At 44.0% G+C, this 26586-nt stretch overlaps 1 protein-coding gene across 1 annotated transcript in view; it reads left to right on the forward strand.

The window, feature by feature from the left end:
• The window catches only part of ADAM12 (ADAM metallopeptidase domain 12), a 706349-nt gene that overhangs the window by 571940 nt on the left and 107823 nt on the right, over positions 1-26586 (forward strand). The window contains exons 13-14 of the mRNA XM_040361428.1: positions 7885-7974; positions 20678-20873. Of these exons, the coding sequence (XP_040217362.1) occupies positions 7885-7974; positions 20678-20873 (286 nt within the window). The remainder of the gene's footprint in view (positions 1-7884; positions 7975-20677; positions 20874-26586) is intronic.

A 26586-nucleotide genomic window follows, 5' to 3' on the forward strand; every position in this document is an offset into this window, starting at 1 on the left:
TGACAGCAGGCAAGTAAAATCGCCTGGTTGCATGCAGGATGCAAAATGTGTGCCCCAGATTCAGGCTTTATGCCGACTTATACCACTAGGGGGAAGTGTTGAGAGTCCTGCAGAGGTAGAGGTAATGAGCCCAGCTGAAATAAGTTGACTCATTAAGGCCTCTACAAAAAATAAAAACAGCATGCAAAGGGAGTTGCTCCATCCTAGAACCAGTTCTGTGTAGACTGGGGAGTGTGATACTTGTCCTGTGCGGTGAGACAATGCCTGTGTGACAAACCTCTAAAACAGGGTGATAGGTGCTGGGGCAGCACAAGGCTGCACCTAGTTGATAGATAGGGAACCTGCGTGTGTAGTAAGTGGTCAAGGATTTATTACAATTTTTCTTTTTGTTTTGCTGTTATTTTTCCATTGTATATAGTGTAAATAAACTGCACCGTTGTTTTTTTTACCTGCAATGCTGTTTTGCTGTGCCTAATTTTGTGTAGTGAACTCAGGGGGTCACACACAACCGCTGCCGAGCTAACCCCCACACACAACCTTTGTTGCAGATTCCTATCTTTTTGTTGTTCTGAAGAAATCCATGTGTGTTTGTGCCTCTGGGCAGACTGGGTCTAATGGGAGTGGTTTCATAATTATCAGTCAGCTGTGGCTGCTGAAGAGCACTAATGAGGAAATCTGCTGGGCCTGCATCCCTTTAGCAGTGTTCCTATTGGAAATATCTCACCAAAAATTACATTTTTGTTGCAAGTGATGCCTGAAATCTGACTAGTATCTTGGGCAGACTTCTGGGGAAATTGGTGAGCCAATCGCACAAGCAGGAAATTTATGTTTTCTGGGGGCGTTCTGTACACATTCTGTGTACAGAACAACTCTGTGTAGCCATATTGCTTTGCATTTATAGAAAATTACATCGGATACAGATTGAAAAGGAAAGGGTCATTTTTACTAACATTCCATTACAATATGATTTGTGTCAAAATTGTACACGCTATATATATTTTTTTTCTTTCTTTGCTGTCCCCCCCCCCCCCCCACACACACACACACAAAAGTGGAGTTACCCTTTAAATGCTGAAGGGTTGTTTTTCATATCGTTATTCTTTGTTGCTCTAATTTAACATTGCAGGATAAAACTCCTAAATCTAAAGCAAAGGAGCTTCTAAGTGCAGTAATAAAACACTTTAGTGACAAGGAAAGGTTAAATACACTTACAAGATAGAAGTGAAAAACAATATCAATGAATCCATAAACTCCAGCGGGATGCCTCCTGGGAGAAAAGACAGCTTCATGTGGAAGTGCCAGCCGACCAGCGGTGGTAAATACTGTCTCTCTGATCCAAGATGGAGAGTCGTGCTGTCAGAATCAGAATGGAATCCAGGCAACCGGAAGTGGCATCGGAATAAGCAGTACATGTTTCGGAGCATGCCCAGTCCCTCCTTCTTCAAGGTTAAAGAAGGCGCGACTGGGCATGCTCTTTAACATGCACCACCCACTCTGATGTCACTTCCGGTTGCCTGGATTCCATGCTAGTCCTGACAGCACAGCTCTTCATTTTGGATCAGAGAGACAGTATTTACCACCGCTGGTTGGCTGGCACTTCTACCTGCAGCTGTCTTTTCTCCCAGGAGACATCCCGCTGGACGTTATGGATTCATTGATAATGTTTTTAACTTCCATCTTGTAAGTGTTTTCAACCTTTCCTTGTCGTTAAAGTGTTTTATTACTGCAGTTGGGAAGCGCCTTCTTCTCTGCTTTGGTTTTCCAATAGTGTGTGCTTTCCTCTTCTAAAGTGCTGCTGTGGTGCATTAATTACATTTCAAGAGCCAGTCATGTACTGTTTGTTAAAGTCTCCTTGTTATCCAGAGCGCCCTATTCTCCACACTACTTAAATCTAAAGCAAGCCTGTAGATTGTAAGCTAGTCACATCCAGGTAATTGCATGCACATTCACTTAATTTCCTGAGTTACCCAGGACACTCTATTTGGAAATTCCAATCCAATTTTCTGTGTAAGTGGTGTGCTCCACTTCTTCCTACCTTCCAAATCTCTATGCTTGCCAAGTTCCTAAGGGCCTGTATTAGATTGTATATGCTTTAGATGAGTTATGTATTCCCATACAAGTCTATAGAAATGCAAAACTTGCTTGTGTAGTTAATGGTTGCTACTAGTTACTATCATCCACCATGTCACCCTGCTGCCAGACCTCCATGTATCACTCTCAGAGACAATGAACAGTCATTTGCTTTGTTTTGTTTATTTGGGGAATATAACTTGGTTGGGGAAAGGGGTATGGGATGCCCATAGAACAGACCACTTTGCCACTGTGGTTGAATATTTATTGAATCAAATGAACTGTGAGCAAATGATGGATGTTAACATTTACACTCTCTCCTCTGCAGACTGCAGGACTCTTCTCCTCCTGCACAAAACATTCATTGTAACCTGTTAGTACCTCCGCCCCATCATCTTTACACTGCACCAGAGGTGACTATGAATAATCCCAGGTGGTTATCTGACTTTCTGAACACTGATAGGCCAGGGGCCTGCAGTACCCCCTTCTTGGCGGCCTAGTAGTTTAGCAGCTTGAGTTAGTTGGTGGACTACTGATCCCAGCTAGCCCAACTTTCACCCGCAGGCCACATCGATATGACACAAAACCCCAGTCTCTCCTCTGGCCTTACACCCAGCTCCCCGGCATGCTTGCTCCAGACGTCCACTGTGCCTCACTCACCGACCTTCTCCTGCCCTGGGTCCTTGGTGAAGAATTTACCCAGACATGTGTACCAACTGCTTCTCTAGCTCCTCTGTTCCAGGACACCTCCTCCATGACCATGTAAGGATGAGGCTCCCTCCCAGCTCTCGAGCTCCTCTGCCGAGGCGCTCACCCCCCCCCCAGATGGGGATGGGCCTCCTGCTGCAGTCTAAGGCCCCGTACACACGACCGAGGAACTTGACATGCCAAACACATCAAGTTCCTCGTCAAGTTCAGTGCCATTGAACAACGAGGAAATAGAGAACATGTTCTCTATTTCCTCGCCAAGGTCCTCGTTGGCTTCCTCGGCCGAAAGTGTACACACGGCCGGGTTTCTTGGCAGAATTCAGCTCTGAACCGAGTTTCTGGCTGAATTCTGCCGAGAAACTCGGTCGTGTGTACGGGGCCTAACACTCCATTCTTCATTACAAGAAGATTGATTTTCTCTTGTTCAGGCTGCATAATATAAATCAAGTCATGTATGGTGGCCATTAGTTAAGGTTTAGAGACACATCAAGTGTTTGTTTGAAAACATATTTACCTTTTAAAGTCTATAGGAAAGCTGTGTGAAGTTTTGCAATTTGTTTAACATTTTTTGGAAACCATTGCTGTACATTCTGCCCTATGAAACTCGTATGACGGGACTAAATGCAATTTTATCATATAATCGTTTGTACGCTCTCCAAGATATCGATGTCCAGTCTAAGTCGTGTTTTTTATTATATGCAAGCCAGACAGAACTGATTACCATGAAATTATGAACCTCTTACTATAATTGGGCATCAATAGAAAATCTAGTTCTTACCATTTGAGAATTATTAAATCCAAGATTAGATCAGCCTTTATAAATAGGTTTTGTGAGTTTGATTTGATTTTCACCCAAAATAGTTTAGGCATGATTTGTTTGGTGTCAAAGCTCTTAAAATGTGAATGCCATTTTTCCTTTAACACACAGATAATAAATAGAATCTTTATTGGCTGGGATGTACAGTACTTGGGATTACTCAGTAAGGCAATACACTCAGCAAAGCTGAACAGCCAAGTGTAGCAAACCATAGCCAGTCTGAATTCTTTTTACCAAGGTTAAATCTGTGATGGGTAAATTCCTACTGCTTTTCTGAGTTATTGCATTTTGTAATATGCCCCTGCTAAAGGATTTACGTTCTTGGAATTAATTAAAACAACATTTTTAAATGTGTTTTTCATATACTCCTTCCATAAAATAATCCCTGGAATTGATAAAAACTGGCGCAGGCAGATTTAGTGAAAGTGTCTCATGTTCTAAAAGTGGTGCAGAATGCACCAAATTCATGTACCTGCTTAGAACTTGTACCAGCAAATTTATCAGGTGAAAATTAAAAACTAACACGACTACCACATCTAAGGACAGGAAAGCTGCAATATTTAGTTTTTTGTTCTTGGGTTTAGATGCACTTTAAGCCCCAGTCAGTGACAAATGCTGAGAGGATGACATTGGTCTGCTGCAGGCTGAACGAAGCATTTAAAGCAGTGGTTCTCAACCTGGGGGTCGGGACCCCCCTGGGGGTCGAATGACTATTTGCCAGGGGTCACTAAATCCTGGGCTGTTCCTGGAGCTCGCAGCTGCCAACTCGGCTCTTCACAGCTGACCATTCAGTTCTCGGCATGGCTGGGGGACAGAGACTAGAGGTCAGCTGACTGGTGAGGAATGTGAAGTAGGAGGGGCTGGAGGAGACCCTATCTCCTGATTTCAGCATAGGTGTCACTGCTACAAGACACCACAAAGCTGGAGACACAGTTAAGCCTGAGACACAGCAACACTACCAGTGATTAAAGTTGCCATTAAAACTCCCCACTACAGTTCGCAGATCAGCAGGTGACCTTGATCAAGAGAACCTAAGTTGCCTGATCAGAGCCCCCCCCCCCTCCAGCACTTCCACTCATCCCATTTCCCCCCACCAAGGAGTAAGAGGAGAATACATGGATGGGAGACGAAAAGAGGGGGAGGGTCAAAGAAAAAGGGAAAGAATAAGAGAACAAGAAAGAAGGCTAGAGAGATGAATGGGGAAAAAAGAAATTAGGATAGAGAGAGATAAAATGGAAATAAAGGAGAACAAAGAGTGGTACATCCTAAAATGTACCATAAGGGGTTTTAATACTGTACGAGTGGAAGGGACTCAGGGAGCGCTAAATGTCCGTGGGTCAGGGGTGCAAATTCCTTATCTTGCCTTGGGTGCTGACAACCCACGCTATGAAAATTTTACTGTTAGGGGTCCCCACAACTTTCGAAATTTTATCAAGGTGTCACGGGCACTAGAAGGTTGAGAACCACTGATTTAAAGGGAGTTCCACCCAACTTTAGAACTTGTTCTTAAAGAAAAGACCACTAATTTTGAATATATATATATTTTTTTTTACTTATCTTTAGTAGTTTAACAGTGAACTTCCGTCCCAGGCTCGTCGCGGCAAGGTACGCCAAGTCCTCTTCTGGCTCTACCCCTCCTCCTTCACCTTCACTGCCTTCTGGAACCTGTGTGTGTCCCAGAAGATGATGGGCCCGTTCGAGTCGTGCATGTGCAGTAGGAAACAGGCTGTGAAGCCTGATGGCTCCACTGCCGGTTTCCCATAGCTACTAATGCGGCGCCTGCACCCGGACGGATCGGCCTTGGGGGGCCTAACATTGCGGGCTAAGTGTCCTTATTAAAAGTCAGCAGTTACAGTGTTTTTACCTGCCGACTTTAAAAAAAATATATATATTTTCGGGATGGAACTCCGCTTTTATACGTTTTCTCTCCCCCAGTGATCAGATCGCAACTATGTTGCAAGTCACAAGGTGAGAGGGTACAGCAAAGGCAGATCCAAGAAGCTGATGCTGAATGGTGCCTGAACAAAGATGGCTTTGCCCTTCAGGAAAGAAAAGCAGATTGTCAGGGACAGTGTTGTGAACTCGATGTTAGTAAATTCCTGTAATTGTTACCGTTACACATTACTTATCATGCATGGATTAAACTTGAAAAATATATTTGATGCTAGGTCCATTAAAAAATGAGTTACAGCACTGCAAGGCCACAAATATACCCATAAAGTCACTGTTCAGCCTCTGATACTTACTAACAATCCGGAAACAATCCCTAAGTAAATTCTGGCTGCATTTATATACATTGGGCACATGTGGGCACCGTGGTGATTGTATAATTGTGTCAGTCATTTATTACTGTATTGGTCAGAGGTAACTGTGTATGCCGTTCAGGTTTATACATTGCTGTAGAATGAGGGGGGTACCAATAACCAATGCCACCATAGAAATGTATAATCTGCACAGCAATCTGGCTTGCCAGTCCATATACCCGTATCCATAGCTCCCAACTGTCTCTGATTTTGAGGAACTGTCCCTTGTTTGGAATAAAGTACCTCATTCCTTCTCATTTGTCCCTCATTTTGGTTTGATCTATATAGATGTATATAAAATGCTCCTTTTTATCTATCAAAAAGTGGTTCCCAGTGCTAAAGCTTTCATCCAATTTCTAAATTGCTGTATTTGTATACCGTATTTATCGGCGTATAACACGCACTTTTTTCCCCTTAAAATCAGGGGGAAATTGTGGGTGCGCGTTATACGCCGATGTCATTTTCTTTTACCAATGGGGGGGGCGGGGGTGTCGTGCCGGCCGTCCCACCTCTCCTGGTCCTGTCCCGAGCGGTTTGAACAGACTAAGCGGACTGTGTGGTTTAAGCGGGGGATCCTGACCTGATCAGCTTCGCGGGGACCCATGGGGACCCAATTCGGCGCTGTCTTGAACGGGGTATCAACACCCGGAGACCCGATCCAACGTGATCCGTCTTGAGAACCAAAACGTGCGGGAGTACAGATGGGACTACAGACGCTGACGTCGAAGCTGGGTGAGTGGAGCGGCTCATGCTGGGACAGGAGAAGCAGGTAAGAGGGCAGAGTATCCCCCCCCCCACCCATACAGCACTTGCCTGCAGTCCCAGGCTGGAAGCAGTGCAGGCAGTTTGAAAACGAGTGTGCCGCCTTGTCCTGCAATTGATGGGACAGGTGACAGAGAGCCATATAACTACTGTATCTATGTAATGTGCTGAGATCTATGTGTAATGTGCTGAGATCTATGTGTAATGTGCTGAGATCTATGTGTAATGTGCTGAGATCTATGTGTAATGTGCTGAGATCTATGTGTAATGTGCTGAGATCTGTGTAATGTGCTGAGATCTGTGTAATGTGCTGGGGGGGGGGGGGCTGTGGTCTGTGTAATGTGCAGGGGGGATTTGGAATATAAAAGGGGCTGTTAAAAGTTTTTTTCCTGACACTTCCCTCTTAAAATTAGGGTGCGCGTTATACGCCGGTGCTTGTTATACGCCGATAAATACGGTATTTCAAACTCCAATAATAAAGCAAGAGTAGTGGTAAAAAAAAAGCACTTATGGGTTTAACTAATCTTTTTTTTTTTTTTTACAATTCTCCTTTAAGAGGGATTGACAGGGGGTGTGTCCTATGCCTACATACTTTTGTTAATAGGTGTCCCTCGTCTCCATCTCAAAAAAAGTTTGGAGGTGTGCTGTACCATCTCTGCACAAGAAATGCTGTAATCTACAGCTGACATCTGCATCCAGCAAATGAAAACCGGGGATGTTTTCTACTGCCAAAAGTGATATTTTGTCCCTCTTTAGCTACACATCACTGGCCGAATGATACATGTAAAGTGATTAGTCGCCATGTGCACCAACTTCACTTTTCTTTGTTACAGTCTTAATTTCCGATTTTATTGAAACGCTATGATTTCATGCCAAAAAGCAAGCCCACTTAATTTCGAAAATTTGTCCCCATTGCAGTAACTCCTTGCACATTCCATTTATTCTCATGCAGCAATTAATCTGCTACAAACTTTTCAGCCCTAATCGTCATCCTCCCGCAGTTGGCACGGGCTCTTTCCCAGCACAGCCACCTTGGGCTCGAGTTTCATCATTTTTTCTTTTGAGGTTAGCAAAGGGAGCAGAATCTGAGTAAGTTCGAAATAGCTGTTCCGTGCCCAAGTGAGTTTTGAGGGATGCATAAGCCTCATTTGTAGGCACAAAGGAGACATTTACTGCCTATGGAAGTTGTTAAGTTCTAAGCCTTTCCTCTAAATCTCTTTTCAGGAATGTACCAACTCTTGCTGCAACGCTAGCACATGCCAGCTCGTTCCAGGAGCCGTGTGCGCCCATGGACTATGCTGTGAAGACTGCAAGGTGAGCCTCATTGCAGACATACTGCACTTACAGTTTGGGATATGATGCTGTTCTACTGTGATCAAAATAATTAATTTAGCCCTAGACACATTCATGCCCTTCTATTTAGTTTTTTCATTTTCTATATTTGAAATATATTAATTTTATTTTATTGCATTTTGCTGTTTTTTACTATAAAAGGTCCCTGCCCTCAACATATCCAATCTTCAGATTGCACATAGACTTTTCTCGGATTGCACATTTCAGTTTGCACATAGCCTTTTTTTATTTTTATTTTATTTACATAGCCCTTGTAATTTACATAGAGCTTTATATACATGTACAGTATATTCATGTCAGACACGTGCTCGCAAAGAGTTTATAATCTAAAGTTCCTATCTAATGTATGCAGATACTAAAGACAATTTAGAAATGAGACAATTCACCTACTGTACCTGTATATATTAACTGTTGTTTATACATAGTAGACCTTGAAGTAGTCCCAGAAATTTAAAAAGTATGGCCAAAGCTTTTTTGGCCATAATTCTCCTATGGATCACAGAAGTGCAGTTTGTTCTGCACTCCTGTGATCTGTTTTCAGCTGACAGTGGGCTGAAGTCTGCTGTTGGCTGATGTCACAGAAGGTGGTCCAAGCAATGAAAAGATCCCACAACCATGTGGTCAGTATCTGCCCACAAGCCTGAATCGGCACCTGGCTCAGCTTCCCAGCAATCCACCAAGAGCCTGAGCCAGCTCCTCCCATCCCCGCCACAGCCCACAGTAAGCGTGGAAGAGGAGAGCAGAGAGCCGATGACACTGCCAGTCTGAGCTCTCTGCTGAGAGTGGAGGGGGAGAACTGAACGATCAGCAGTGTTTACACTTTTTGCAGCCGTAAGAGTCGGTTCACACATAGGCGGCACGACTTCGGGGGCGACTCTGCAAGTCGTCCTGAGGACGACTTCAGAGGCGATTTGCAAAACGACTTCTGTATAGAAGTCAATGCAGATCGCCCCGAGCCGCCCCCGAAATACTACAGGAACCTTTTTTCTAAGTCGGAGCGACTTGCGTCGCTCCTATTAAAACGGTTCCATTGCAGTGAATGGGACGCGATACGTCAGGGGGCTGAGCCACCTGTCGTGTCGCCCCAGTGTGAACCGGGTCTAAAGCTGCACAATTGTCAAAATAAAGTGAAAGATTTTATACTTGACATAATGTTGTAGATAGCTCTGCCCTCTAAAGGTCTTGCCCTGCTGTGCCATCATTTCAATCACTTTCAGAGTTCGAATGTTTGATGAAAAGCAAAGGGATGGGTTGGAAAATTCCAGTCCTACAAAAGAATGGAGCAATTGATTAATTCTGAAACCTTCACTTTATGGCCAACATAATTTTGGGCTCATCCACTGTCCTCTGTTTTGCTGTCCATAGAAGGAAGAAATGATCACCTAAATGTATCAGTCAAACAATTGAATTTTTTTGAACAAATGTGGTTGTACTTACCTTAACCTCTTGACCACTGGGCACTTAAACCCCCTTCCTCACCAGACCAATTTTCAGCTTTCGGTGCTCTCACAATTTGAATGACAATTACTCAGTCATACAACATTGTGCCCATCTGAAATTTTTGTCCTTTTTTTTCCCACAAATCGAGCTTTCTTTTGGTGGTATTTGATCACCTCTGCGATTTTTATTTTTTGCGCTATAAAAGAAAAAACACTGAAAATTCTGTAAAAAAAAATAATTTCTGTCATATTAGCAGGTATTGCGGAGTATTGGGTGGTATTGCGGAGTATTGGGTGGTGTTATTGCAGAGTATGGGTGGTGTTATTGCAGAGTATGGGGGGGGTTATTGCAGAGTATGGGGGGGTTATTGCAGAGTATGGGGGGGGGGTTATTGCAGAGTATGGGGGGGGGGGTATTGCAGAGTATGGGGGGGGGGTTATTGCAGAGTATGGGGGGGGGGGTTATTGCAGAGTATGGGGGGGGGGTTATTGCAGAGTATGGGGGGGGGGGTTATTGCAGAGTATGGGGGGGTTATTGCAGAGTATGGGGGGGGTTATTGCAGAGTATGGGGGGGGTTATTGCAGAGTATGGGGGGGGTTATTGCAGAGTATGGGGGGGGTTATTGCAGAGTATGGGGGGGGTTAAATGCAGAGTATGGGGGGGGTTAAATGCAGAGTATGGGGGGGGTTAAATGCAGAGTATGGGGGGGTTAAATGCAGAGTATGGGGGGGTTAATTGCAGAGTATGGGGGGTATGGGGGTATTGCAGAGTATGAGGGGTTAATTGCAGAGTATTGCAGAGTATGAGGGGTTAATTGCAGAGTATTGCAGAGTATGAGGGGTTAATTGCAGAGTATTGCAGAGTATGAGGGGTTAATTGCAGAGTAGTGCAGAGTATGAGGGGTTAATTGCAGAGTATTGCAGAGTATGAGGGGTTAATTGCAGAGTATTGCACAGGGAGGGAGGGATGGATCTGTGACTGCATGTGTCACAGATCCATCCCACAGCAGCTGCTGCTGCTGCCGCTCTCCCCCCTCTCCTCTCACACTGTACCGATCGGTACAGAGAGGAGAGGGAGGAACCGGCGTCATGACATGACGCCGGTTTGTTTACAAGTGATCGCTCCGTCATTTGACGGAGCGATCACGTGGTAAACCGCCGCTATCAGCGGCGATTTACCGCGATCTGTGATGCGCCGGGTCTTCTAGACCCGGCGCTCACAGATGATTCTGCGAGCGCGCCCCAGGGGGCGCGCGAGTGAAGGATTCTGGGAGGACGTCCCAGGGACGTCGTCCCGGAATAACTCCACCGCGCTGTAGCAGTATTTTCGCTATGGCGCGGTGGGGAAGAGGTTAAACCGTCAGTCCAGCCAAAACTGATCTTACCTTTGGAATCACATCTGGATTTTCATGTATCTTTGGGGCTCTAGAGGTAACATCTTTCCACTCTGGCTCTGTTCTTGTGTAATTCAGTTTTAGGTGTTCCCAAACACTTTAAAATGTTTTTGTTCTCCTAATGTATTCTATATATTTCCAGTGCTACCCCAGTAGGAGACCCTGTAATTTAACTGGTTCTTTCCCAGCGGGGTCACCCGTACACGTCATTGGGTAACCCCGGGCTTTTCTCCTTGCGTCAGAGAGGGAGCGGGGTTACCCGCGCATGTGATGGGTGGCCCCGCCCTCAGCTATAAAAGAGCTGTCACAGCGGGAGAGCGTCATTTGGCTGGGTCGTTTGTAGTGGCGTTTTTTTTTTTGTGACTGGATTACATCATTGGAACCTTTTTTTTTCTTTTTTTTTTTTTTATAAAGGACTTGTCCCAAACTGTCTCCTGTGGTTTTTAAAATTTTTACACTTTTTTTGTGAAATGGTAGGGGTACAATGTACCGTAACCGATTCATATATGGGGGGCTGGGATCTGAAGTTCCCCTTTGTTAAGGGGACTTCCAGATTCTGATAAGCCCTTCGCCCGTAGACCCCCATAACCACTGGGCAAGGGTTGTGGGGATGAGACCCTTGTCCCCATCAACATGGGGATATCTTCCCCATGTTGAGGGCATGTGTCCTGGTACGGTTCAGGAGGGGGGCGCTCTCTCATCCCCCCCTCTTTTCCTGCGGTCTGCCAGGTTGCATGCTTGGATAAGGGTCTGGTATGGATTTTTTTTAAATGGCGCAGGGTTCCCCTTAATATCCATACCGGGGCTGATATGGATATTGGGGGGACCCCCACGCATTTTTTATTTTTTTTGGTTCGGGAGTTCCCCTTAATATTCATACCAGACCCAAAGGGCCTGGTAATGGACTAAGGTGGGAACCCATGCTGTGTTTTTTCAATTACTTTTATCTGTATTGCCGGGACCCGACAATTCATTATAGCCGCGAGTAGTTTTAAATGACTTTATTTCCTTTTAGAAATGTCATTTTGTGCAGGGACTTTTCTAAGCACGGGAAGCATGCTCTACTTTACAGGCATACTATAGACACCCCCCAGGTACAAAGTTTAAAGGAATATTTCACTTTTATTGTTTCACCTTAAAGCGGTAGTTCACCCTCTCGTACTTGATGTTACCATCGAGACAGGCATTGTAGCGCGAGCTACAGTATGCCTGTCCCGATTTTTTTAACCCCGTACTCACCTCGTAGTCGTCCATCGTAGATTTCGGCTCCCGCGGGGAATGGGCGTGCCTATGGAGAGGGAGGATGATTGACGGCCGGCCCTGGCACGTCACTCTCCCCGAAGACAGCCGGAGTAGGTCTCGGCTCTTCACGGCGCGTGCGCACAGGCTATGCGCACGCGTCGTGAAGACCAAGCCTATTTCGGCTATTTCCGGAGAAGCGTGACGCGCCAGAGCCGGCCGTCAATCATCCTCCGTCTCCAGAGGCACGCCCATTCCCCGGTATCTTCGATGGACGACTACAAGGTGAGTATGGGGGGAAAAAATTCGGGACAGGCATACTGTAGCTCGCGCTACAATGCCTGATTTAAAGGTAAAAGAAAAAAAAAAAAAATTTTCCCGTCGATAGGGTGAACCCCCGCTTTAAGCATTATAAAAATCGCTGCTCCCGAAAAAACTGCAGTTTTTAAATCGTTTTTTTGCAAACACATTTTATGACAATAACTTGCATATTAACCTTCAAAATTAACACTTTTGATTTCTCCCATAGACTTTTAAAGGGTGTTCCGCAGCTTTTGAATTTGCAGTGAACACCCCAAATTGTTCGCTGTTTGTCGAACGGGGGCGAACAGCCAATGTTCGAGTCGATCTCAAGGTCGACTGGAACATAAAGCTCATCCCTATACATATATTGTTTTTCTGTGCAATTCACAGTCTCTTAACCACTTTTGAAAGGATACATTTCTCCGTATTTTTGCTCTATTGGGTATCTGTTGACCATGTCAAGTAAAGGGTATTGTTTTGTTTGTTGTTTCATGTTTTTTAACCTTTTGTAATAAAGATATATATTTTATAATTTACTGCCTCATGTTATGCCTACAAAGTCCTGAATTGTTTAGTGTGTTTTTTCTCTTTTCAACCTTTTTATATATCAATTGGATGTTGGCATGGTGAGGATCTTCCCTTTCTAGATGAAGGAAAAAAATATTACCGTATATACTTCATGTCAAGTCCTGCCATTCTGTGTAATTGGCTCCTGTACTGCTTGCTCACAAAACTGAAGCATGGCTGTGAGAGGCAGGTTATATAAGGGAATGTGTATGAACACAATAGCTTGTGCAGGTATCAGGAGACTACACTGACCAGTAAATTGTGACCCCCATCCAGTAAGATCTCAAAAGCACTACAAGGGTATGAGCACACTTATGGCGGGACCTGTTTTTTTTTCTTTTCTTTTCTTTCTGGCTGGATAAATGGAGGCACCTAAGTTTGATAAATATTGAATCAATGCAGTTTACCATCAAGAAAAATGTAAAGCTTAGTTTAGCGCAAAAAAAAAAAACATTTTCAGATTTGGATACTGGGTGATGGGTTAAACTATGTCAAATTATTATACAACTAAGACAAGGTGAGTTTAGTTCGCACTTGCTTATTCCAACATTCACTAAGTCCATAACGTGGCTTTACATTACTGCCACTGCAGGCTTTATGTTTATTTTGCTTTATGGTAAAACCAGCAAAGGAAAGCACAATACCCTCAATGTGTCTTAATAAAGTCTGCAACATTGCAACAAAGTCAAAACTAGGCTGAGGATATTTTGCCATGTCAATCCCTCTGAGATATAGGAAGGTGTTGGATGACTCAACCAAACTTTTTTTTTTTTTTTTTTTTTTTGAGAACTGAGTGGTCTTAAAAAGTAAGGTTAGTGATGCCAACTATTTCAGAGCTAGTTAATTTAACATGACTTTTCTCAATAGATTCACTTGTTACCTAATTTGCTTAAACTGCTAAAATATGTGCATATTCCAATGTGAAGTTCACTATGTGACAGCCCTCGTTCATTATTAATGTGTTAAGGGGTTTTCTATATAGATCTGTCCTCTACAAATTGTATTCTCTCTTTCAGTGTAACGCTGTTTGCTGCCCTGAGCATGGGAAGACTTATACTCCTGACAGACAAATAAGTTCCAAATGAAGTCACGCTTCTATTGCATTAGTGCCTTGGTCCTGCTATTTTTCATTGTCCTTTCCAGTGTCAGATAAACAAACAGCTCTGAATCATACACGCTTGTAAAGGGAAATCAGACATTTAACATATTTCTACAGCCATAATCTGTTTTGCCATGAGAACCTAATTCTGTGATCTTGCAATACGTTTTTTGTTCTGCAGCTGCACATCCTGAACTATAAGCTGTAGACATTACAGATTAAAACGTGACAATGTCTAAATGTTGTACGAACAGGCAAAATATTTGGTTTTGGAACTAAAAAGTGTCACATATAGGAGACTTTTGGGCCCAAATAACTTTATACTGCTTTCCTCTATTGTCCTGTTTTTAAGCATGTATGTATGTCTAGTGCTCGAGTTAATTTTGATCCTTTGGTAGAAAAAAATATCCTGTTCCCTGAAAGCATGTTATACAGAACAGTGCTTGTGCTGTGTCATTTGGCCCTTTGTAACACCTAAAAAATCTGGCTGATCCTACCTTGCTATGCTCTCCCCTCTGCAAACTGACCACGGTGTATCATGGCTGCTGAGTACATGCCTTTGTCATCCGCAGCCCTGCTATCTGTCTCCTGTTTCTCTTCGGCCCCCCTCCCCTCCCTGCCTGTCTGCTTGTACCAGCGCACCCCCCCCCCCCTCCTGCTGCTCTCATAACTGCACCTAAATTGTCTTGTACCATAATAACAAGTGTCCCTGTGTCAGTGTTATGTAAGCAATCTTCCGATCTGTACATCTATATGCGCTCCACTCCCGGCGCTCAGCTGACTGTTGGCTTTCTCTCGCCTCTCTTCCCCTCCTCCCCAGCTGATGTCAGCGGGAGTGCTCGGCCTTGCCCACTGGAGCTGTGAGCCAGAGAGTGAAGAGAGCCGAGGAATCGGCTGAGCGCCTAGAGTGGAGCTCATATAGGTACAGATCGGTAGATTTTTTACATAACACAGACACAGGGACACTTGTTATGGTACAGAGAGGATAAGACGATTTAGTTGCATTGGGTTTACAACCACTTTAAGGTTTCTTGGCTGTTGCTTGACAACTTCTCATCTACCTCCATACATGTTCTATAGGATTAAAGTCTGGCTAGGCCACTCCATGACCTTAACATGCTTCTTCTTGAGCCAGAGGCGTTGCAAGGGGGGAGCGGGGGGTGCGGTTCGCACCCGGGTGACACCCGCCAGAGGGGTGACACCTGTCACGGCACTGGAAGGAGAGAGGTTCTCTCCTCTTCCTCCTCCCCCTGCCCTGCACCCTGCTGTAGCTCCTTCACTCACCGCGATGTTCAGGGAGGGAGGAGGAGTAAGATTTGTGTTGTGAGGCACTGGCAGACAGCTCCGGAGTGCCATAGTGCACGGCGCCCACATGTCCTCTGGGAACTGGCACTGCAATCTCCGGTGCCGGGCTGCCTACCACAACAATTACACTTCCCAAACCGACGGAGCCTAGGAGGAGGAGGAACATCTATGTGGTAGGGGGTTGCACAGAGGGGGGTTACATTAGGGGGTTGCACAGAGGGGGGTTACGTTGGGGGGATTGCACAGAGGGGGGTTGCATTAGGGGGTTGCACAGAGGGAGGTTACATTAGGGGGATTGCACAGAGGGGGGTTACATTAGGGGGATTGCACAGAGGGGGGTTACATTAGGGGGATTGCACAGAGGGGGGTTACATTAGGGGCATTGCACAGAGGGGGGTTACATTAGGGGGATTGCACAGAGGGGGGTTACATTAGGGATTGCACAGAGGGGGGGTTACATTAGGGGGATTGCACAGAGGGGGTTACATTTGGGGGGTTCCATTAGGGGGATTGCACAGAGGGGCATTACGTTAGGGGGATTGCAGGGGGGCGTTACATTAGGGATTGCACAGAGGGGGTGTTACATTAGGGGGTTGCACAGAGAGGGGTTACATTAGGGATTGCACAGAGGGGGGTTACATTAGGGGGATTGCAGGGGGGTGTTACATTAGGGATTGCACAGAGGGGGGTTACATTAGGGATTGCACAAAGGGGGGTTACATTAGGGATTGCACAAAGGGGGGTTACATTAGGGATTGCAAAGAGGGGGGTAAATTAGGGGGATTGCAGGGGGATTACATTAGGGGGATTGCACGAGGGGTTATATTAGGGAGATTGCAAAGGGGTGTTGCATTGGGGGATTTCAGGGGGGTTACATTGGGGGGATTACACGGGGGTTCCTTTAGGGAAATTATACAGGGGGAGAGCTGTGCTTATGCGCTGGCCTGCTCAGTGCCCCGGATTGAACAGTGGCCTGGAGGGGTGACACCAAATTTTTCTTGCACCAGGTGACACCAACCCTAGTGACGCCACTGTCTTGAGCCACTCCTTTTATTGCCTTGGCGGTATGTTTTGTCATACTGGTTATTGTCATGCTGGAAGACTAATCCACGACCCATCTTCAGTGTTCTGGCTGAGGGAAGAAGGTTCTCATTCAAGATTTTAGAGTACATGGCCCCTTAATGTGGTAAAGTCGGCCTGCACCTTTAGCAGTGAAACAGCCCCCAAAGCATGATGTCTCCACCTCGGTGCTTGACTGTACGGATGGTGTTCTTAGAGTCATAGTCAGCATTTTTCTTCCTCCAAGTAGAGCTAAATTTTGGTCTCGTCTGACCACAGGACTTTCTCCCAATCTGTCTCTGAATCATTCAGATGTTCATTGGTAAACTCCAGACAGGCCTGACATGTGTCTTTTTGAGGAGGAGGACCTTGCGGGCTCTGCAGGATTTTAATCCATGGCGGCGTATTGTGTTATTAATGGTTTGGGGACTGTGGTCCCAACTGCCTTGAGATAATTCACAGGCTCTTCTCATGTAGTTCTGGGCTGATCCCTCACTTTTATCATGATCAGCCTTACCCCATGAGGCGAAATCTTGCATGAGTATTTTGTATTCCACAATTGATGGTTATTTTGTATTTATTCCATTTGCGAATAATCGCTCTAAGGCCGCGTACAGACGAGCATACATGTACGATGAAACCGGTCCGCCGGACCGTTTTCACCGTACATGTCTGCCCGGGGATTTCTGTATGGTGGCTGTACTCACCATCATACAGAAATCCGCGCGTAAACAATACGCGGGGCGTGTCCGCACCGTCGCCGCGACGATGACGCGGGCGGCCCTGCCAGTTCAATGCTTCCACGCATGCGCCGAAGTCATTCGACGCATGCGAGGGATGGCGGGCGCTCGGACATGTACGGTAGGTCTGTACAGACGACCGAACATGTCCGAGCGGGCAGGATTTCAGCGGGTTTTAAAACAAGTCCATAAATATTTGCCCGCTGGAAAAAGGCCCGGCGGGCAAATGTATGCTGGAATCCTGTGCACTCGGGCCTACACACGACCGAACATGTCTGCTGAAAATCCTGTATGCTGGAATCCTGTGCACTCGGGCCTACACACGACCGAACATGTCTGCTGAAACTGGTCCACGGACCAGTTTCAGCAGACATGTTCGGTCGTGTGTACGGCCCATAACAGTTGTCTTCTTCTCACCAAACTTCTTGCTGGTGGTCTTGTAGCCCATTCCAGCCTTGTGCAGGTCTATAATCTTGTCCCTGACTGACTTTGCGGATTTCATTCGGGTGACCACACCCTTTGGGCTGCTTTAGCTGATTTTGTGTTAGTAAACCAGAACGAGCGCTCACGTCACATAACTTGCTTCGGAGCATGCGCAGGTTTTTCACGTCGTTAAAGCCCACACGCGATCATTTTTTACAACCCGAAAAACGGCATTGTTTAAAACGTTGTGAAAAAACTTTGCATGTTCGAATTTTTTTTTTGGCTGTTTTTCAGAACCCGAAAAATGCTCTGAAGCCCACACACGATCGTTTTAAATTACATTTTTTTTAAAAACTTTGTTTTTTACAACCCGAAAAATGATCGTGTGTACGCGGCATAAGAACAGGATTGTGATATAGGAGCTGCTGGCCGTGATGTGATGGATCTGAATTATTGCACAAACATGCGATTCTGGCCTCTTCCGTAAGAAATTTTTCCTGATAGAACCTCTCAATGCATTTTTATTCAATACTGATTCAATACTGATTTATAATGATCTCTGAAATCTTCAAATAACACTTTGGACTTTAATCTAGTTACAGCTTGTTTATTTTGGAAGATAGTTTGTCCGAAAGCTTTAATTTTTATCTCTTGCATGGACTTTGAGCCAAAGATATGGATGTTTTAAGCTGTTTTACTCTGTCTCAGACCCTGTATAGCCTTCCATGTCTCAGGGGCTATGACTAGCTATAAAATATAATTTTACAGTTTTGATTTTATTTCAACAAAAAACAAAATCTAATATATTGCAGCTTACCAGTCCTAAAATGAGGTGGCTGCATTGGTTTCCTTTTTCAGGCTTTTTTCTCTTTATTGTCACCTGGTAATCCTTAATAATAATAATAATAATAATAATAATAATAATAAATAACAGTAAAAACACAATACACTACAGTGCTATCTCTGTGCCAAGCCCATGGTCATAGAATATAATTAAGCAACTGATTTAAAAAATATATTATTTTCGGAGGTATAGGAATAAATGTCAATAATAAAGACTGGCTAACACCATAGATGCCTGCAAGGATGCCTTTAGAAGTGGGCTGGGAATCCACAATCTGAAATGCAAGAGGGAAGGGAAAAAAAGCACCAAGCAGGCATTGTGTAGCACAATTTATTAAAAAATAAAAAACAATATAAATGGCAATGGCACTCACAAGTGGTCATGGTGGGGGATGATGACGCGTTTCAGAAGCAAGGCTGCTTTCGCATTCCCATTGACTCTCACGGCGGACAAACTGACCGCTCTTTTCTACACTCCCGCTGGAGATGCATACTATCCAAACACCAGATACAGGCCAGCTCGACGCCGGCTCCCTCTGGACGGATCTATACAGCTTGTCTTCTTCCTACAACGGAGAAAGACCATAGCATCCAGTTCACACTTGGACTTCCCATCCACTGCAAACTGTCATCATCCCCCCACCACACCCGCTTGTAATTGAGTGCCATTGCTGTTAATATTGTTTTTTATTGTTGAAAAAATTGTGCCACACGATGCCTGCTTGGTGCTTTTTTCCCCTTCCCTCTTCCTTAAATAATATACTTCCTGTCTTTAGGTGTCTACATTCATTCTTCCACTGTAGCTATTGGGACAGCTGTTGTCATACAGGCTGGACTTCAAACATGTCTGCCTTTGTTCATCTCCATTATACTGAAGTAACATAAAATATTAATTTCAGCTCACAGCAAGTGGCAAGGACATTTCTGGCGAGAGTAACAGCATTTTCTGTATTTGCTAAAATGTCGTTGTAGCGACTTGCTCCCGTTGAGGGGGCGATATGTGTTAAATTATAGTTGTCTGAGCAATAGTTTGGCTCAGAAGGATTATGCTAAATTGATAGTTCTGTTTCAGTTAAGCTGGGTTGCATGAATTTCCCCTTGACTGTGGGTGTCGCTGCCAACGCAGGTCAAGGTTGGAAAGGCAACAGGCTGGATGCATTGGGTATCTCTTTTCCAGAAGCAGCTCAGGGGGCGTGGTCAACCCGCTGTTCATTCTGGGAGAGGGTACTTAAAGAACAGACACTGGTTTGGCGGGGTCTTCCGATCCTGACCTGATGGCCTTCCTGGCCACAGGTGATGCGTGAGCTGTTTATGGTCTCGGGGTCGGCTGGCCCGAGGCTTCGTAACTGAGAGTAGGCCTGAAATTTGCTGGGCCCTACTAGTCCAGGGAGGGTCCTTCACTGTCTCGCCTACATCAAGGGAGCTGAACCACTGGGATTCATTTGAAGGACTTATCCTGTCAGTGTTGCCTCACTGTGCTGCCAGATTGGCTGAAAGATTCTTGGCACCGTGAGTCGTTTACTCTATAAAATGCGTGAGTAGTCACATGATCTTGTGGCAGAAGATCATGGCATGGCCTGACAAAGTTATCAAGTCTGTGGCAGAGAATTTAGCGATCTTTGCACCAGTTGCTAGGCCGGTGAGAGTAGGCCCATCTGGTGGTTGCTGAAATCCAGCGTGGAAAAAAGTTAATCCTCTGGATCTACGTTTGTACCAGTGATCCGCAAAGCAAAGGTACCTGAGTCTCCCCATCCCTCTACCCCTCTGTTCGAGAACTTTGTTCAATAAAAACCTTAAAAGAGACTTTGTGTTGGTGCAGACATTTCTTATGGACAACTCTTCAAGGAGAACCCCTGAGACGAACGTATGGAACAGTAAGGTAACGGCAGGCCCAAATCTAAACCAACAGCTACTTGGGGGGTAGTGCTACATAGTGATAGTAAAGGAATTTTTGTGAATAACAAACATGTTATACTTACCTGCTGTGTGCAATGGGATTGCACAGAGCAACCCCGTTCCTCCTCTTCTCTGGTCCCCACTCCCCAGCCAGCGCTATGGGCTTTGGATCATAAGACTTGCTGAAAAGAAATAAAATTCCTTTTGAACAGTATATCAGTTGACATTGGCTATTGTAATTAATGAAACTGATAGTAAATTGTTTCCACTTTCTCAGTAAGAGGGAATGTGCTAATGTGGTGAGGAAAATTCACCCCTATTGATTATGGTTTTAATATTTATGCTTTGGCCTTACAGCTAAAGCCAGGTGGAACTCCATGCAGGGACGCAAGTAATTTCTGTGATCTACCTGAATTCTGCACTGGAAGCAGCGCGCACTGCCCGCCCAATGTCTACCTACATGACGGACACCCTTGCTACACACTGGATGGATACTGCTACAGCGGCATGTGTCGGACCCATGAGCAGCAGTGCGTCACCCTCTGGGGACAAGGTAGGCACACCGTCTTTTTTCTAACAGCTGGTCTTTACCCAGGGGTGTGTGTTGTGTTCCAAAGAGACCTGGGACACATATGGGTAACTAGATTGTTTTGATACCTAAATTTTCCTGCTAAAAAAGTAGGTGAGGCTGTTCTTTTTTTTTTTTTGCCCCTATTCTGCTTTGCTGTCTTCCTTTTCTTTGGTTTCCTTTCCCTTTCCTACTGCATTCCCTTAGCACCTAGGAGTTGGTGCCCTGGCTCTTATACGTATCAAGATAAAAGTACCTCCTTATGTATCTTAGAATGCCTAGTAATCAAATGTTGTAATAAGGTGACTTATATTAAAAAGCAAATGTATTATAATTTCTTTAAAAAAAATACATAAATTAAAAAATAGATAAACCACATTTCAAAAAGTATTAACAAAATACAACACATCTTAGAACCAAAGTTTAGCAAAGACTGAATTATGAATAATATGTGAGATGATGGCATTACTAGATACCTAGGGCCCTTGCTCTGGGTGACCTGATCTAGCTGTGTCCCTGTCTATACAGCTTATAGCTAAAATTATCTCTTTCCACATTGCCTTCTGTAGTTTTCAAGGGTTCAATATTAAACTTTAGGTATGCAGTTCTAGTCATGCATACGCTATATTGCCAAAAGTATTGGGACACCTGCCTTTACACACACATGCAACTTAATGGCATCCCAGTCTTAGTCTGTAGGGTTCAAAATGGAGTTGGCCCACCCTTTGCAGCTAAAACAGCTTCAACTATTCTGGGAAGGCTGTCCACAAGGTTTAGGAATGTGTCTATGAGAATGTTTGACCATTCTTCCAGACGCGCATTTGTGAAGTCAGGCACTGATGTGGACGAAAAGGCCTGGCTCGCCGTCTCTGCTCTAATTAATCCCAAAGGTCTTCTGTCTGGTTGAGGTCAGGACTCTGTGCATGCTTGTCAAGTTCCTCCATCCCAAACTTGCTCATCCATGTCTTTATGGACCTTTCTTTGTGTACTGGTGCGCAGTATTGTTGGAACAAGAAGGGGCCATTCCCAAACTGTTCACACAAAGTTGGGAGCATGAAATTGTCCAAAATGTCTTGGTATGCTGACCCCGTAAGTGTTCCATTCACTGGAACTAAGGGGCCAAGCCCAACCCCTGAAAAACAACCCCACACCATAATCCCCCTCCACCAAATGATTTGGACCAGTGCACAAAGCAAGGTCCATAAAGACATGGATGAGAGAGTTTGAGGTGGATGAACTTGACTGGCTTGCACAGAGTCCTGACCTCTACCCGATAGAATTCCTTTGGTATGAATTAGAGAGGTGAATGAGAGCCAGACCTTCTCGTCCATCATCAGTGCCTGACCTCATAAATGCGTTTTTGGAAGAATGGTCAAACATTCCCATAGTTACGTGAAAAAGAACAACGTGAAAAACACAGAGAAAAAATAGAACAGGTTCTAAAAAAAAAATCGGACATTTTCTCGTCAAGAAAAATGCTCTGGAGCCTACACGCGACCGTTTTTCACAACCAATTAAAAAAATTTCATTTTTCTCGTCATGAAAAATCCCATTTTAATTATCCAGTTATATTCGGGGACATAAGTGTTATTGAGTCTGTATTTATTTGGACATTCTTTGGGGTTAATTTACTAAAGGCAAATAGGCTCTTCACTTTGCAAGGGAAGTTGCATTTTGCATTAGCATGTTCCCCATAGTTTCGTGAATGTGGTGAAATTTCATTTTGAAAAAAATACCCAATCATAGGTAAGGAAAAAAAAACATCATTTTTGCTTGCACGTAATTGGAAATGGATAATAGAAGTCATCCAAACTTCACCTCATTCGCTAAGCTATGGGTAAAATTCCCATAAAAAGTACAACTTCCCTTACAAAGTGAACAGGCTGCTTGCCTAGTAAATCAACCCCATTGTCTTCTCATGCCGCGTACACACGATCGTTTTTCATGATGAGAAAAATGCAATTAAAAACGATTGTGTGTGGGCTCCAGAGCATTTTTCTCGATGTGAAAAATGGCCATAAAAAATTTAGAACATGCTCTATTCTTTCTCGTTGTTTTTCACGTCGTGTGTAGACTTTAACGACAGGGAAAAAAACGTGCATGCTCAGAAGCAGGTTATGAGAAGGGAAATTTTCATAATCAGCCCAAAGGGTGTCGCCAATCAAATGGAACTTCCCCTTTATAGTGCTGTCGTACGTGTTGTACGTCACCGCGCTTTGCTCGAGCATTTTTTTTTCCACGATCGTGTGTATGCCAGACGGGCTTGACAAGAATCACGTCAAGAAAAACGTCCTTTTTTTTCTAGGACATTAAAAACGGTTGTGTGTACGCGACATAACATTGCATGTAGAAGACCACCAACCTCTTCATTTCTAAACTGGGATAGAAATTGTGGGTTGGCCTGTAAGGCTGGTATATACAAGGCCTGAACAAGGGGCACCATAAAAATATGGCACCTGTGGAGGAAAGAGAGAAAAGAAAATCCAAAGTCCTGAATTTGTGCATGGTATACGAAGGGATAAAGCTCAATTTAGCGAATAAGTTCCTCCACATTAGACTCGGGAATATTAAAACAAATAACTGAGTTTTGTTTTAAAGCGTAATCATACATTTTCCAGCACATTTGATATAACGCAAGATAGGAGAGCATCATTTTTTATAAATAGAATATTATTATTTATTATTTTATATCTTGTACCATTATGCCTTTACAGGCTCTTAAAGTATCCATTGTCCAGTGGGAAATATTTCTTGTTGCCATAGGAATGTTGTCAAAGACCGCTTTTATCTAATGTTGGCTGCAGGGAAGATAAGTTGCTGTGTGCTCCGGTCATACAGCGAATGAGCTGTATAGTAATGTGATTAATTGCACAGTGTATATACTGAGTATTGCAGACGCAGGAAATGCTGGACAGATAAAGAATTATACAGTAGAAGGAGAGCAATGAGATTCCTGACTATTCATTATCCCAGTTGGAGTGACAAAGTGTAGCATCAGGTCAGGATTGACACCGCTGGAAAACATGTTGAACTCAGGACTTCCTGTGCAGAAAACTTCCTCAGGAAATGCTGTTTGCATAATGTTTTATCTGTTATCACTGGTGCTCATTTACATTTGGTGCAGCTATTGAATTATATCCCTGATAAACATGTGCTTATTTATAATTTGTGATGTAACCACAGATTATTTCCTCCAGGCTATTGTAAGATCTACAGCTGTTTCCACCGATACACTGAAGGTTCATTTAGTGCATTTGATTACCCAAGGTGACCATCAGGAAGGTTTCCAGTAGAGGCTGAAAAACTGGCTCTGGATATGGGACATGGTGCCATGGCTCCCTTCTGTAGCAAATCACCAAGTTTTCTCTTGTTCCTTGTATAGTATTATTATTATTATTATTATACAGGATTTATATACCGCCAACAGTTTGCGCAGCGCTTTACAACATCAGGGCAGACAGTACAGTCACAATACAATTCAATACAGGAGGGATCAGAGGGCCCTGCTCGTTAGAGCTTACAATCTAGAAGGGAGGGTCAATTGGAACAAAAGGTAATAGCTGTGGGGGATGATCAGATTGACAGAATGAAAATACAGTTGTTAGGTGTGGGTAGGATAGGCTTCTTTGAAGAGGAAAGGCATTCCGGAATCGTCCAAAAGCTAGGAGATAATAGGACAGCTTGGGGTAAGGAGTTGATATGATTGGAGTGGCTCTGGAAAAGTCCTGGAGGCGAGCATGGAAGGAGGTGATGAGGGAGCTAGAGAGCAGGAGGCCTTGAGAAGAACGAAGAGAACGGTTAGGTTGGTATTTTGAGACTCGGTTAGTGATGTAGCTGGGGCAGAGTTGTGGATGGCTTTGTAAGTTGTTAGTATTTTGAATTCTATTTGTTGGGTGAGCAGAAGCCAGTGGAGAGATTGTAGTAGCAAACACAAAGGTGGATGAGACTGGCAGCAGCATTCATGATGTATTGAAGGGGGATAGAGGATGTAGAGGTAAGCCAATGAGGAGGGAGTTGCAGTAGTCGAGGCAAGAGATGACCAGCGAGTGAATTAAGAGCTTTGTTGTGTCATTGGTTAGAAAGGGGCGTATTTTAGAGATGTTGAGGTGGCAAGTATCATGGGCGCCACACACTCACATGTTATGGTTAGTTCCTGTGTCTCTTAAATTATCTTTTTGTCACAGGACAATATACAACATAGGCATCTTGCCCATGCAGGGGGAGCTTTCTGAATGTAAACTGATGTGTAGCATTGGAAGGGGCTACAACCCTATTTCATTTTATGATTTTCAATTGCTAAATAAATAATTCATTCCTTGATCTCCTTGAGTACTGCGCTGCCCCAATTTTTTTATTATGGTCCACTTACTATTCAAACTTTTGATGTAAGCTTGTTCTTATTAGAATGGAGATCCCTTTTATCCATAAAGTTGCTCCCTTCCTCCCGAAGAGAAAAACACAGTGGAGCACATGTCGGAATCCTATTCAGACTTGATACCAAGAAATAAAGCTAGAACCTAACTTTCTTGATACTATCCTGCTGCTAATGGGTAAAACACTTTCCTTGGCTCCTCGAAAGTAGGTCTGGGAATTGATTTTTTGGCTGGAGTCTCCAAACTCATCAGTATGATTATAGGAGCTCTGCTTTTTGTCAACATATCAGCAGCTTTATTTCCAACCCATAACATTTCCAACCCATAATACAATGTGCACCTTTAACCTCACTTAGGCAGTCAGCAAATACCCTAGGCTGTATTTATGTCATAAAGGACCATTATTACAGGTTCTGGCCATTTCATCAGTTACCATATCAAACAGCTACTTTTCTGGCGAAAAACCCAAAATGGCTGTTTTTTTTTACGTTTTATTTTGTTACTAAATCTGTTCTTGATGGTTTGTGCGAGACTTTCAATTTGCAAGGTGTTCACCAGGTGTGATTCATGTTTGGAGAACAACAAAAAAAATGTTGGCTGTTTAACACTGGTGGAAAAATTCTTATTTGCAGGATAAGCTGCAAGCTAGCATGGCAGGAAGCATTGCCTTTCATTGATGATTCTCCTCTTTCTTCCGGTTCCAGTGTCTGTATTCTTGTCAGAATCTGTGTACTGTGGCAAAGTTTTGTCCACAATTCGCTATCTGGCCATAAACATTCAAAGTCGTTTGTAAAGGCCCATACGCACGATCTGAGTTTTCAACAACAACAATCTGACGGACTTGTTTTATCGGACAATCCAATATATATATAGCAAATATTTGTTGTTGCTTTTTCAACAGACAAATGTTCGCTGTGAATGCTCTCAAACTTTTTGACAACAAATGTCCGATGGAGGATAATCCGATCGTGTGTACACAAGTACATCAGACTAAAATCCAAAGTACAAACACGCATGCTCAGAACCAATTCTAAACATCAGACAACAGTAGCAGAAGTTTCCCAAAGGGTGGCAGTAAAGAGCTGAAAAACCACGTGATTTGGTGAAAGATGTCTGAAAATGTTCTGCTGTGTGTATCCATACCAAGTTCACGGCCAACGCCCCTTCGGACCAAAATCCACAGAAGAGTCCGATGGAAGGCCAATTGTGTGTATGAGACTTTAGTCTGATGCATTTTGGGAAACTTCTCCTGACATAAGTTACTATTTATAAAAAAAATAAAAATATCTCAAGCACCCACACAGCTGTCAAGAATGATCCCCTCA

Source organism: Rana temporaria, chromosome 8 (genome assembly GCF_905171775.1).
Source record: "Rana temporaria chromosome 8, aRanTem1.1, whole genome shotgun sequence".
In the NCBI taxonomy this organism is placed as follows: Eukaryota; Metazoa; Chordata; class Amphibia; order Anura; family Ranidae; genus Rana; species Rana temporaria.